The 12613-nt window shown below is 44.1% G+C and overlaps 1 protein-coding gene across 2 annotated transcripts in view; it reads left to right on the forward strand.

The window, feature by feature from the left end:
* Nucleotides 1–12613, forward strand: part of SUMF1 (sulfatase modifying factor 1) — a 72753-nt gene that overhangs the window by 31837 nt on the left and 28303 nt on the right. For both annotated transcript variants that reach the window (XM_083725000.1, XM_083724999.1), the window contains exons 6-7: nt 896–1010; nt 4343–4456. In XM_083725000.1, coding sequence (XP_083581126.1) covers nt 896–1010; nt 4343–4456 — 229 coding nt within the window. The remainder of the gene's footprint in view (nt 1–895; nt 1011–4342; nt 4457–12613) is intronic.

Genomic DNA, 12613 nt, shown 5'->3' on the forward strand with positions numbered 1-12613 from the left:
TTTAAGTTTAAATATGAGTCCTACAAATCTTGTAACTAACGAAGACTCCCCCCACCCATCACCTTGTGATGAAGGGACTTTGCTAGCTGCTGGAAAACCTGGATGGGGAGAGGTAGCTGCCATACTAGAAATGGCCTTTTCTATTTGATGGTAAACAGCTATATGCAGAAGCATCAACATAACAGAACTTTAATAAATGCACATGGGGATCGGTGAAAAGGGGGAAGAGGAAGGAATTGGATTGGATTGTCATTTGAGGCCCAGTCCCTTCCTGTATTTCTTTAAACTGTGAAGGAACTTCCTCATACACACTTTAACATTTCCTAATGCCAGGGAGTGGTTAAAATCTGCCGTTTATGTTGCACGGTGGAAATTGTGACCCACAAGGCATGATGTATAAATCTCCAAACTTAGTCCCATTATTGCTTCTGTTTCTTAAAGCCACTTTGTTTTTAAATCAGAAGGATAATACAGTGTCCGCTTTTTGTAAACAAGAGCGCAGCCTTAATCTCCTGTTCGTATGACTTACATTCTGCTTTGTATATCCTGTTCATCTGGACCCCCAGGATGTCAACTATATAAGAGTTCCAGATTCCCAGTTCTTGTTCCTTTTCAGAGATATGTTTTGGGTAATAGGATCAACAGTGTTGCTTTTTGATATGTTAAAATGTTGCCTTGCAATAACTATCACATAGGTAGAAAATGTTGGGTACATGTTTTTGACCTACTTCTTATGGATTAAAACATTTATCTCTGTGCGTCATTGGGAGCTATAAAACTATCATTGAAATTCATAGCCACTCTTTTCTCTCATTTTTGAACCTTCTCTCATCTCCAAGCCAGAAGCTGCCTACTGTTGCCCTGAATAACACTTGCCTGTGTTTTTTTACAACAGACTTTTCCCCTGGGGAAACAAGCTTCACCCAAGTGGTCGGCACTATGCTAATATCTGGCAGGGAGAATTCCCTACAAGCAACACTGGGGAAGATGGATACCAAGGAACTGCACCTGTAAGTGTGGTGGATGAAATAAACTGGAAGCATCAGTGCAAAGGTGTATAAACTTGGGAGATCATGGGAAACATAAAGCAATTTCAAGCAAAGGCATAGAGTGCAATTTGGCCATTTTCTCTCTTTTGCTGCTGAAAAGCTGAGGAACAAATTCTTTCCCATGACATCTATCCCACCTGAAAATGGGGAAAAGTCACTTTGCGGTGACTCTTCCATTAAAAAAATGGCCACATGCCGCACTAATCCTTAGTATGAATGCAGGAAGAGACAAAACAGGAACAAGATGAGAAGCAGGAAGTTGGTAGTCTCTCTTTCCTTTCCTTTCTTTTTGTGTAGAAAATGCATGCATTCAAGATGTAGGCTACTTGGCTCTATGAACTGATGACTGAAGCCTCATTCCTATTACATTGTAAATGAAGTTACTAACCGGTTTGTTGATGAGAAACATCCAGCTGTCTGCTTGCCCTATGCAGGGTGTCATTTTTCTTGCTACAAATCATTCCTTGGTCACAAATGTCAGGATCAGCAAGTAGACGATTGACAACTTAACAATTGTTCTTGTAAATGCAATGAGAACAAGTTGTTTCAATCCATGATGGTGATTTATGCCTATTGTCGCTTAGGAAGAAAAAATGTCAAGGATTTTGTAATTCGATTGTTTTGCTCTTACATTGCCAAACCCACGCCTAGACATCATTCCACACCTGAATGGTGTCCTTGTTCATGACCTTGCATATTTCCTTTCTGCTTTTCTGCTGCTAACTTTCTGCCAAGGCCCAAGCTGGAAATGTTGGTTTTTAGATACGCAGTTGGAAGGAAAGCAGGTAGGCAGCCTGGAACTGGTGCAGTGATTGGACTAAGATTGGCTCTCATGGTTTCATTTGATGGCAGTGAGGCTGGCTCAGGATCCAGCAGATCCCAGGCTGGTTCAGTCCCCATTTGGGTCTTTCCTCTCTCTGCCACTGATGCGATATCTGGTTTTCAGTATCACAATACAGTGGTACCTCGGGTTAAGAACTTAATTCATTCTGGAGGTCCGTTCTTAACCTGAAACTGTTCTTAACCTGAGGTACCACTTTAGCTAATGGGGCCTCCTGCTGCCACTGCACTGCTATCATGTGATTTCTGTTCTCATCCTGAAGCAAAGTTCTTAACCCGAGGTACTATTTCTGGGTTAGCTGAGTCTGTAACCTGAAGCGTATGTAACCCGAGGTACCGCTGTATATCACCAGCTAAACATCACGATATACTGATATATCACGGTATCTGAAATAAGATGGAGCTATGTAGAGGTATCTGAAATAAGATGGAGCTATGGTAATGTCCTGGGAACTCTTACTAAGTTATGGGTCTAAATCGCCACACACTGATGAAATCATCACTTTCATCAGCAGGCAAGCCAAAATGCATCCAGACAGGATTTTGGTTTGGGGCTTGGACCAAATATATATTCAGGTCCAGGACAATCCAGAATACAGTGGTGAGTCATAGTGAATACAAATAATCTGGGAAAATATTGAATAACAACAACAAAATCTAAATTTGATATATATAATTATATGAAAATTAACTCAACGATAGTATGCTTCAACTAAACCATTAAAGATTTATGGAGAATATATTAATGTTCTTCGCAGTTTCAGGGGCAAATTTAAAATTTACAGAAGTAGTAGATTTAGTAAAAATATTACTTTAACATGCATATGATTTTCTACCAATTTAAGAGTAATATCAGTAATTTACTAGCGTCTTCTTCCCCACTCAGAGGGCAAACTGCAATTCTATGTATGAGTAAGCCCCACTCAGTTCAACTAAACTTACTTCTACTTTCCTGGGAGTAAGCCCCATTGAATTCAGTAGAGCTTGCTTCTGAGCAGACACACATTTACTTGCACTGCTTAAAGATAAGCACCCACCCTCCCCATCATTCTCACCTCACAACAACCTTCCAATCTCCCATTTCAGCATAAGGCAGCAAGTGTTAAATCTTGCCTCCTCCATTCCACCCACAGAAGGCCCCAAAGCCCCCATCCCACCAATCTCTCCCTTTTTATCAAAGGGAAGGAGGAAGGGCAAGCAAGCAATGAGATAATATTTTTGTTAACTTCCTTTTTCATATGAGGGAAGCTATTTAAGACGAACCAACAATGTCTTACATAGCAGCTTGGTTTTTTGTTCTTACTTTTACACAGGGGTCCATCAAAGCCTTTGATGGTAGTAAAAGGCTTCAGGGAGGGGAGAGAAAGGCTTCTCTCTTGCTCTCATACACACACAGACAGAAGGGGAGACGGGAATATACAGAGCCTTAAATAACAGGGCAACTTGGTTTCTTGTCCTTTTACACAGGAGTGGTGGGAAGGGGCAGGAAAGGCATCAGGGAGGCGAGGCGCTTAGCACATCCACTCACACACAAACACAGGCAGAAGGGGAGACAGAGTAAAGAAAAAGAGCTAAGTAACAGGGCAATGTTTTTTGTTTTGACTCTGAAGAAAGCAACCCCAGTTTCTTTTTTCACGGGGGTAAGGAAGGAGCAAAGGCTCAGACCAGCATCTTTGTAAACCATACCTACAGACCTGTCACGCAGGCTACTAGCCTGCTGAGCCAGGGCTTGCTTCAAAATCGAAAGAAGTATATTGTGAGGGTGGATAAGTTCTGCTGCTGGCTGGCTGCTGCTTTCCCAGCTCCTTTCATAATCATCACCTGCTTTTGCAGAGGCAGAGGAGCTGAGCTGGGGCTCATTGCAGAATCAAAAAGTGACGGCTGCCATGCCTGCTCTTGTGAGTCGCTCGCTGCAGGAGGCAGAGGAAGCACTAAGAAGCACTGGCCGGCTGCACAGTTTCCCTCAAAATTGCGGTGTTTGCCAGATAACATTTTATGAAACCGTTATCGTGCTGTGGACTGCATAACTGATTTTGAACGATATATTGAAAAATCGCCCAGGTCTAGAGGAGACGCTTGCCCACACATTTCGCAAGTAGAAGAGAGAGCTCTGCATCAGCAGAGTGCCACTGGTGCCACTGGTGCAACCAATAAGATGCCAATAAAGCACAGTAGGGCTAGCTGGAGGGACAGCTTTCCCCAGTCACCCCACCTTGCCCAGCGGATGGTGGGTTTGGATAGCTCTGCCCATTAATGACTAATGTCATATATACAGATTGGTGAAATGGCCCATGAGGTATGAGGTCTTCAAACAGGGACCAGATTTATTTATCTTATGAATCAGGGGAGAAATAAAATGAAGAGTGGAAAATAACAACAACAATATTGTATTGGCTTGTGTACCTCTCAGTTCTCCAGTACCCTTTGTTCTTTTTCTTTTCTTTTCTTGGCAGGTAACAGCATTCCCTCCTAATGGTTATGGCTTGTACAACATTGTGGGAAATGCCTGGGAGTGGACCTCGGATTGGTGGGGTGTTAGGCATTCTGCAGATGAAACATACAATCCGGTGAGCATTTTGTTACTGATAAGCATATCAGAAGGCACTCATCTGTTGCTTTGCTCCTTTTCTGATTATATCTCTGCATGTGACAGTGCAGGTCCTGCTCCGGTGTAAAGCCTTGTAAAACAGTGCTGGATTGTAAACAGACACGTGCCATGTAACAGTTCCATGTCTGTAACTAAAGGTGGAATGGAAAATTCCCAACAGGTTGCACCTAATACAATGGCTGTGTCTACACTAGGAGCCCCAGGATCTTTTCCACAGCCACCCACTCCATATGTAATTTGCTTTGGGACCCAACTCAAGGTGCTAGAATTGACCTTTAAAGCCTTTTATTAATTTACATTCGTAGCCCTGAGGTTGTGGAACGGTTTACCAAAAGGATGCTCACTTCCCTCTTATTTTTTAGAAACCTGCTGCAGTCAAATAACAATCATACATGTGCCTTCTTTTTAAAGATTGTGCACACACACACACACACACACACCTTTATCACTTGTCTGTCTGCTTTTATGTTTGAGTTGGCACAAAACGGCTCTGTTGAATTGTCCTATCTTTGCAGCCTCAGGTTTGAGTGTCTCTAGGTGATTTCTTTTCAGTGAGACAGATTGTTAGCCTAATACTCTGATTGACAATCTCAGCCAGCATGGCCAATGGTCATAGGTGATGGGTGGGAGGTGTCGTTTCTAAGGCAGTGGTGGGGAACCTGTGGTCCTCAAAAGGTTGTTTGAGAACCACAGCTTCCCCATCACTGCCTTAGAAAACAAGTCAGCACCCATCAGTTAAAGACTAGTGGTACCACAGATAGTGAGAAAAGGACCAGGGAAACAAGCATTCAGATCCTTGCCCACCTGCATGCTGGACTGGATGACCTTGGCATACATTTCATTGTCTCTGTCTGTCTCTCTCTGCCTAATCTACCTTCTATGGTGGTTTTGAGGACAAAGGGCACTTTTTGTATGCTTAGTTATAAGCAGCTTCACAAACCTTGGATGGGAAATGTGGTATAAATACCAGCCTGCTGTCTGTACTCCTGCATGAAATCTCTGACGGAATTAAAATTTGACGGATGACTATCTAGGGTGTAAAGCTTTCAGCAGTGAAGGTGTTGGAAAAACTGTTCCGAGTGCAGCACATCCTTGTCATGTTTCACCTCTAGAGATTATGGTGTGTTAAGGAGTCAGCAGGCTCAAATATAGCTGCATAGAAGGTCACACAGGGACTCCTATACATCTGGAGTGGGTAGCCTTTTTCAACCTCAAGGCCACATTCTTTGCTGGGCAAGTTTCCCAGGGCCACATGCCAATGGTGGGTAGCAAGGGCAAACCAGGATGGCAGGAAAGTATCTACACAAACCAACATCTGTATTGAGCAAAAGTAGCCAAGGTGTTGCCATCCAAATATTGTTGGACTACAACTATGGACTACAGCTGTGCTGGCTGGGGCTGATAGGAGTTGGAGTCCAACAAAATCTAGGGGGTACCACCTTGGCAGCCCCCGATGTAGAGACTCTCCCATTCTTCCTTTGTACTGTTTTGTTTGATATGCAGACATTGAATTGAAATATATATGCAGGCTCATATTATTCAACATGGCTGTTGCATTAGACGCCTATCTTTCTTGTTGATACACCCGTGTCCTATTAATGCTATGGAATTATCTGAAAGAAGCACCATTTTTGAATACTTTTGAAGATCCTCATCACCTCAACTTGGGTTTGTGGCTGCTTTACCTCCCTGCAGCTCTGAGCTGCATTGTTTGCCTGAGCCCAGTATTGGGGGTGGAACACCAGTGGAGCAGTAGCTAGGAAAGCAGGTGGCCTCCAAACATGGATTCCCATCAGCCCCCCTCCAGCATGGCCAGTGATCAAGGATGATAGGAGTTGTAGTCTGCCAACATTTGAAGGGCACCCCACCTTGGCTAGTCCTGCAGTAAATAGTGGATGTGGCAGCTGTCTGGGTTTATTTCCTTCCTGCAAAGGTGTTACACTGCAGAGACGTCTTTCAAAGTGAATGATGGTCCAGTCTGGAGACAAAGCAGAGAACAAACATCTGTAGAAGCATCCAAGGGGAAAAGAATGTTAAAACAGCTGTATAGAACACATCCCTTATTCTTGATGCATTTCAGAGTCAACTCTCTTTTCTCCCCCAGGGTTAAGGTTTTAACAAGTTCACTCATGAACACAGTCTGAATCCCTACAGACAGGAGCCTTATATGCTTGTTTGAATTTGAGGCAGTTAGAATCTGCTTATCTCTGAAAATATATCTGAAGTTGCCAGCCTGTTTCATTTATCTGCTTAAGAGCGGTTTTGAAGAAATTTGCAGATTCTAGACACGTTGACTTAACCAAACTTAAAAAAAATGAAAACTTTGGGCTCTGTGAGATGGACTAGCTGATTTTCCAGCTATCTCTCATGAGTGAATTTTTCATTTGTCAAGAGCTGCTCTTGAAACACATTGGGGATGGAGGGCGGCATCCCTCCTCACCCTTCCTGTCATGGGGGTCTGTCTGTCCTTGGGATTGCTGTTTCCTCTGAGGGCGAGTTTTTAAGACTCTACATTGCCCTCATGCCCTGCGCATAGGCTTCCCAAAAGCCATCTGGTTGGCCTCTGTGGGAAACAGGATGCAAAACTAGATAGGCTTTATCTAGCTGAGCTGGTGCTCAAAATGGTTTTTTTCTTGCAAAGGAACAGGAGCCTGTCGTGCCATGTTCCTCTTCAATGTGTGAAGATTCTGCAGATCTGCTAGCTTGGAACAGGATCTTTTAATTAGCCACTGAATCGGAAAGCGCAAGCAAAGCTTAATGCTCAGACCTACAAAACACTATTGCCGTAAAGTAGTAAACACAAATTCTCCGGGTGGCCTAAATAATCAAGAATTCTTCATTACTCTAATTAAGATTTCCATCAGGCCGCTTCTTTGTTTTTGTAAGGTTTTCTGTTTTCATGCTGGGGTCAAGGCATCAGAGCTCAAGGAATGGAAGAAGTTGGGCTCTTGAGCACCATCCTGAACAGTAGCTTTTTCTGTCTTTTTTATCTTTTCATTTTGGTGCAAGGCTGCTGCGGCACAGACCGGGAGCACACAGCTGTGTAAATACACGCATATCTTTCCAAATTTAATGCACATCTCCCACTTTCAAAGACTTTCTTTTTATTTTTCTTCCTAACATCCCCCTTGCGATTCCTTCTCCTTCCCACCACCACCCCATGCTGGTTTTCTCCTCATGACACTAGGCCAGTAGGCAGCCCTGGAGTATGGTATTAGAGCAAGGCGCATGGGATTAAGGCCTTTGGCTAGAGCAACATCTCTCTCTCTCTTTCTGCTGTGGAGGAGATTTACGTCCTTATTTTTATTTTATTTTTGTCCAAGTTATCAGTTTAGGACAGGTTGAAGGAGCCAATTATGTTTAGCCTTGAAGAGATTACTATTAATGAGAGATAAGGTAGTTGTTGTCAGATACTGAGCTGTGACCTAGATGATGCAGCAAATTATGTTTTCTGCTGCTCTAGAGGGTAGGACCCTAAATAAATGAGTTCACATGATGAGAAAGGATAACTTTTGACTAAACATTTGGAACAACTCTTAATGCCACAAGCTGCTTGGCAATGACGCAGGCTGCCTCAGAAGGTGGTGCAATCTTCTTTGTTTGAGTTAGTTTTTCAAGTAGAGGCTGAATGGCCACCTATGAGAGATTCCATAGTCTCCTCCTCCTCCTCCTCCTCCTCTTCCTCTTCTTCTTCTTCTTCTTCTTCGGCAATCACTCATAGCCGAGTAAGATTGTCTTCCATAAACACGGTTTTAACAATGAGTCTGTAACTGACTGTGGAGTTCTGGACCCACATGTGGGGTCATGTCCCCACAGTGGGGACATTGGTTCCCAGGTGGGAGTTGATCACGGTGTGGGTTTGCCCAGTGTGCCTTCCTCTTAGCACGTTTCTCCTTTGCGTTCTGAGTTTGAGTATCTTCAAAGTCCATGACAACTTCCTTGGCAGGGAGTGGACTAGATCAGTGGTTCCAAATGCCTCTCTTTCCCCATCCCTTGCAAATGAGACACAGCTCTTTCTTTAGAAGGGAGCCATAGTGAAGGGCCACCTCCACTGTAGTAAATTTAGCTCTCATTGGGATCATACAGTTGCAGAACCTCACAGGGGTTGCACCTGTCACTTTACCAGGGAGGAGGAAAAGGGAGAAGGGGATGGACGGACGGACAGATGGATGTGGATGCCTGTGCAAGGAAAACCCATTCACTTCTCTTTCCTGCTCCTCATACCCACTCATGCAGAAGCAGTGAGAGCCACTCTACCTGACACACACACAGCCAACCAGTTGCCCCATTCCCCTTTTCAAACAATGGGTCAGCTGCTTCCCCCAGGCAGTTGGGGCACCCTTGCCCAACTCTGAGCCACCCGTTTTCCCCTTGAGGGGAAGGACAACAGGAAACACAGCTAGCAGTCTCAATGGGATAGCCTTTATCTCTTCCCCTTGAGGGGAAAATGAGCTGAGGGACACTAGTTGCAAAGCCTTGCAGACCCGCTGGGATAGCTCCAAGGACCCTAGGTTATTTCTTTAGGAGTTTAGCATTTTGACATGGCATTGTTTCAGTATCTGGTGTTTCCTGACCATGCTTGCTAACGAGAGTTGTGAATGAAACAGCGTAGCTTCTTTGAACTATCAGTAGCAAACCAAGCCATTTTTCCTGATAGTTCCAGTGGAGCGAGGGCTGGTTAACAGTACCGTTGTATGTGAGAAAAAGGAAGGACTTGAACGACTGTCTCCTCCTGTTTTGTCAACTATAACTTATCAGCTTGCAGAGAAGCAGCCAAGCATGAATGTGATAAATGAACTGTGCTTCTTAACCTAGAGATGGCTTTTAATTCCAGTCCCTTTCAGCTCTTGGAAATGCATGGTTGCTGGGCAGAACTGTACGCAGTTCAGCACCGAAAGGCTAAATTAGCTTTGTGGCGCCACAGCAAGTTAGAGCTCTCCATTTTTATACGTGGACGGTTACAGATTGGTGTTTTGAAATGCATTTTGGATTGTTTCATAAGTGTTAGCAGATGGGGGACAGTTTAAATGTTTAAAGAAGCACTTGTAAAACAAGCTTTTATGGGTGCTGTAATGAGACTTGCTTTCCCTTGAATCTGTCTTTGCATATTCCACCTCAACCAGTTTCCAGGCTTAGCAGGGACTTTTCCTGGTTCATGGAGGGAAGCAGGGCAGGCTTGAAGGAGGGAAGCAGGCTTCCAGGTTGAGTACCACCTTCTGGCCTAAAGACTTTCCCCTCAGTTTTCCTTCTTGAGTCTAGGCCTCAGGGATGGACCTAGTTCTGAATCGAAGGGATACAATGCCCACAGAAACCAGGGCTGTGTGTACGCCATACATTTAAAGCGCATTTTCAGCACACACCTTTCCTCCAAAGAATCCTGGGAACTGTAGTTTATGCCTCACAGAGCTAAAATTCCCAGCCTCCTTAATAGACGAAGTTCTCAGATTCTTTGAGAGAGTTTTAATTGTGCTTTAAATACATGGTGTGCTCACAGACAAGATGTACTGTGACCGGCAAAGATGCCGAGCAGATGCAGGGCTGTAGTCTGCCAACAAGGGCCACAGCCTGCCTAATTTCTGTAGAAAACGTACTTATTGGCCTTCTTACCTACCTACCCACCCTGACTTTGTTTCCCCTAGACCAGGCTTCAACTTGATACCTCCCCTCCCCCCAATCTATTTTGGGCTCCAACTCTCAGCAGTGCTGCTTAGACTCTCTGTGTGGAATTATCTTTAGAAAACTCTTTCTGTGGCTCTGTACTGCTTTCATTTTGTCTCTAGGCTCACTGTTGGGTGCTTCTAGGGTTCAGCCAGGGGTAGCTGATGTTGTACCCTCAAGATGTTGTTGGGCTCCAGACATAGGCGCCGACTCCAGGGGCCTGAGGGGGCCCGAGCCCCCTCAAAAATTCGTTTGGGGGGGCAGAGCCCCCCCAATAATTTAAGAAAATTATTACCGTAAATTTCGCTCTATAACACACAGATTTTTTTCTCCTAAAAAGTAAGGGGAAATGTCTGTGCGTGTTATTGAGCGAATGTGTGGTCCCTGGAGCTGACTCGCCGGAGCGCAGGGGCAAAAATCAGGCAAAAATAAGATCGGTCAGTTGGGCGGAGGGAAGGCGGAAGCTGCTGCTTTCCTGCATTCTGCCTCAGGGTCTTACTGCCCACCCGCTTCTGTTGCTGCGTTTGCTCAAACTCAACAAAGAGCAGGGAATCCCCTGCCCTCCTGGCAAGCAGAGGGTTAAGGAAAGGATCGAGTCCTTCCTTCTAATTCTTTCCTAGTCACACTGCGTGCAGGCTCCAGCCCACCACCTCCTCCTCTCCGTGCTCTAGGGATGCAGGTGGGAGAGAGAGAGAGAGGGCTGGCTTGGGGGGGGGGACTTTTGCCTTCCTTTCCTCCCCCCCACCCCGTTAAACTCCTCCCCTGCATTCTTAGCCAGCTGCTTCTCCGCACACCCCTCTTGTGCTTCTTGTCCCTTCTGTGTTTTTCCTTCCCTCCCCATTTAAAACGTGGTGACAAAGCACGGATCCACATGGATCCTCAGGATTTTTGCATTGGGTCACCCCAAATTCACCATCAGATCACATAGCATGTCCATGGCTACATCTTACACCAAAGAAATCACGCACCCACTGTTGCCTAGGGTCACAGTGGTGCAAAAACGTGGTAACAAAGCACAGATCCACATGGATCCTCAGGATCTTTGCATTGGGTCACCCCAAATTCACCATCAGATCACATAGCATGTCCATGGCTACATCTTGCACCAAAAAAATCACGCACCCACTGTTGCCTAGGGTCACAGTGGTGCAAAAACGTGGTTACAAAGCATGGATCCTCAGGATCTTTGCATTGGGTCACCCCAAATTCACCATCAGATCACATAGCATGTCCATGGCTACATCTTGCACCAAAAAAATCACGCACCCACTGTTGCCTAGGGTCACAGTGGTGCAAAAACGTGGTTACAAAGCATGGATCCACATGGATCCTCAGGATTTTTGCATTGGACTACTCCAAACTCACTGTCAGATATTAAAAATCTTTATAAAATAGAGAATTAAATACATACAGAATGTTAAATTTTCAGTTTTGAAATTTTAGTACTAGTTTAGTACTGTATTTCTATATTACTATAGTACTGTATTAGTTATTTTCAAATACTTAAATATTTTTAGGGTGTAAGACCCAAATAAAGCCCGTTATTTACATACAGTATTACAGTATTTACATACAGTATTAGGCATACTGTATTAACTTTATTAACTGTATTAAAGCATTAACTTTGAGATATTATATTTATTTAATGAACCCTCAGCCTTATTCAAAGTAAGCTTAAATTATCTATTTCACTTATTAATCAAAGTGCTATTACTGTGCGACAGCAATATTTTATGTTTTATTCTTTTAATGATAGTTTAGGATTTATTTAAATATCATTTCAGTCTTTTCAGAGCTATATATTCACTGCTCTGTAATAGTCTATAAGCATAATTGTTACTGTAAATTAAATTAGCTTTTTACGAAAATACCGTGCGTGTTTTTGTTTTGTTTCTTTTTTCAAAGCCAAAAAGTGTTTCAGGCTTGTCGAGTTTCGCGGAGTGTGGAGTTATAGAGAGTCGAGTTTTCGGGGTTCTAATGTTGATCATATGACTCTAAAATACTTTTAAAAAACTTTAAAACTCACTAATTTTCATCTAAAATTTAGAAAACTTCCCGGGGCAGGACCCCGGTATGGGCCCCCCCAATATTTTTTATAAGTCGGCGCCCCTGGCTCCAGATCCCACCAGGCCCAGGCCATCTGGCCAATGGTCAGGGATGATCAGAGTTGCAGTCCAACAATTTCTGAAGAGCACCCTGTTGAGAGCCAGTGTGGTGTAGTGGTTAAGAGTGGTAGATGCGTAATCTGGGGAACCGGGTTTGCGTCTCTGCTCCTCCACATGCAGCTGCTGGGTGACCTTGGGCTAGTCACAGTTCTCTGAAGTCTCTCAGCCTCATTCACCTCACAGTGTTTGTTGTGGGGGAGGAAGGGAAAGGAAAATGTTAGCCACTTTGAGACTCCTTTGGGTAGTGATAAGGCGGGATATCAAATCCAAACTCCTCCTCCTCCTCCTCCTCC

This window comes from Podarcis gaigeae (assembly GCF_964106915.1).
Source record: "Podarcis gaigeae genome assembly, chromosome: 2".
In the NCBI taxonomy this organism is placed as follows: Eukaryota; Metazoa; Chordata; class Lepidosauria; order Squamata; family Lacertidae; genus Podarcis; species Podarcis gaigeae.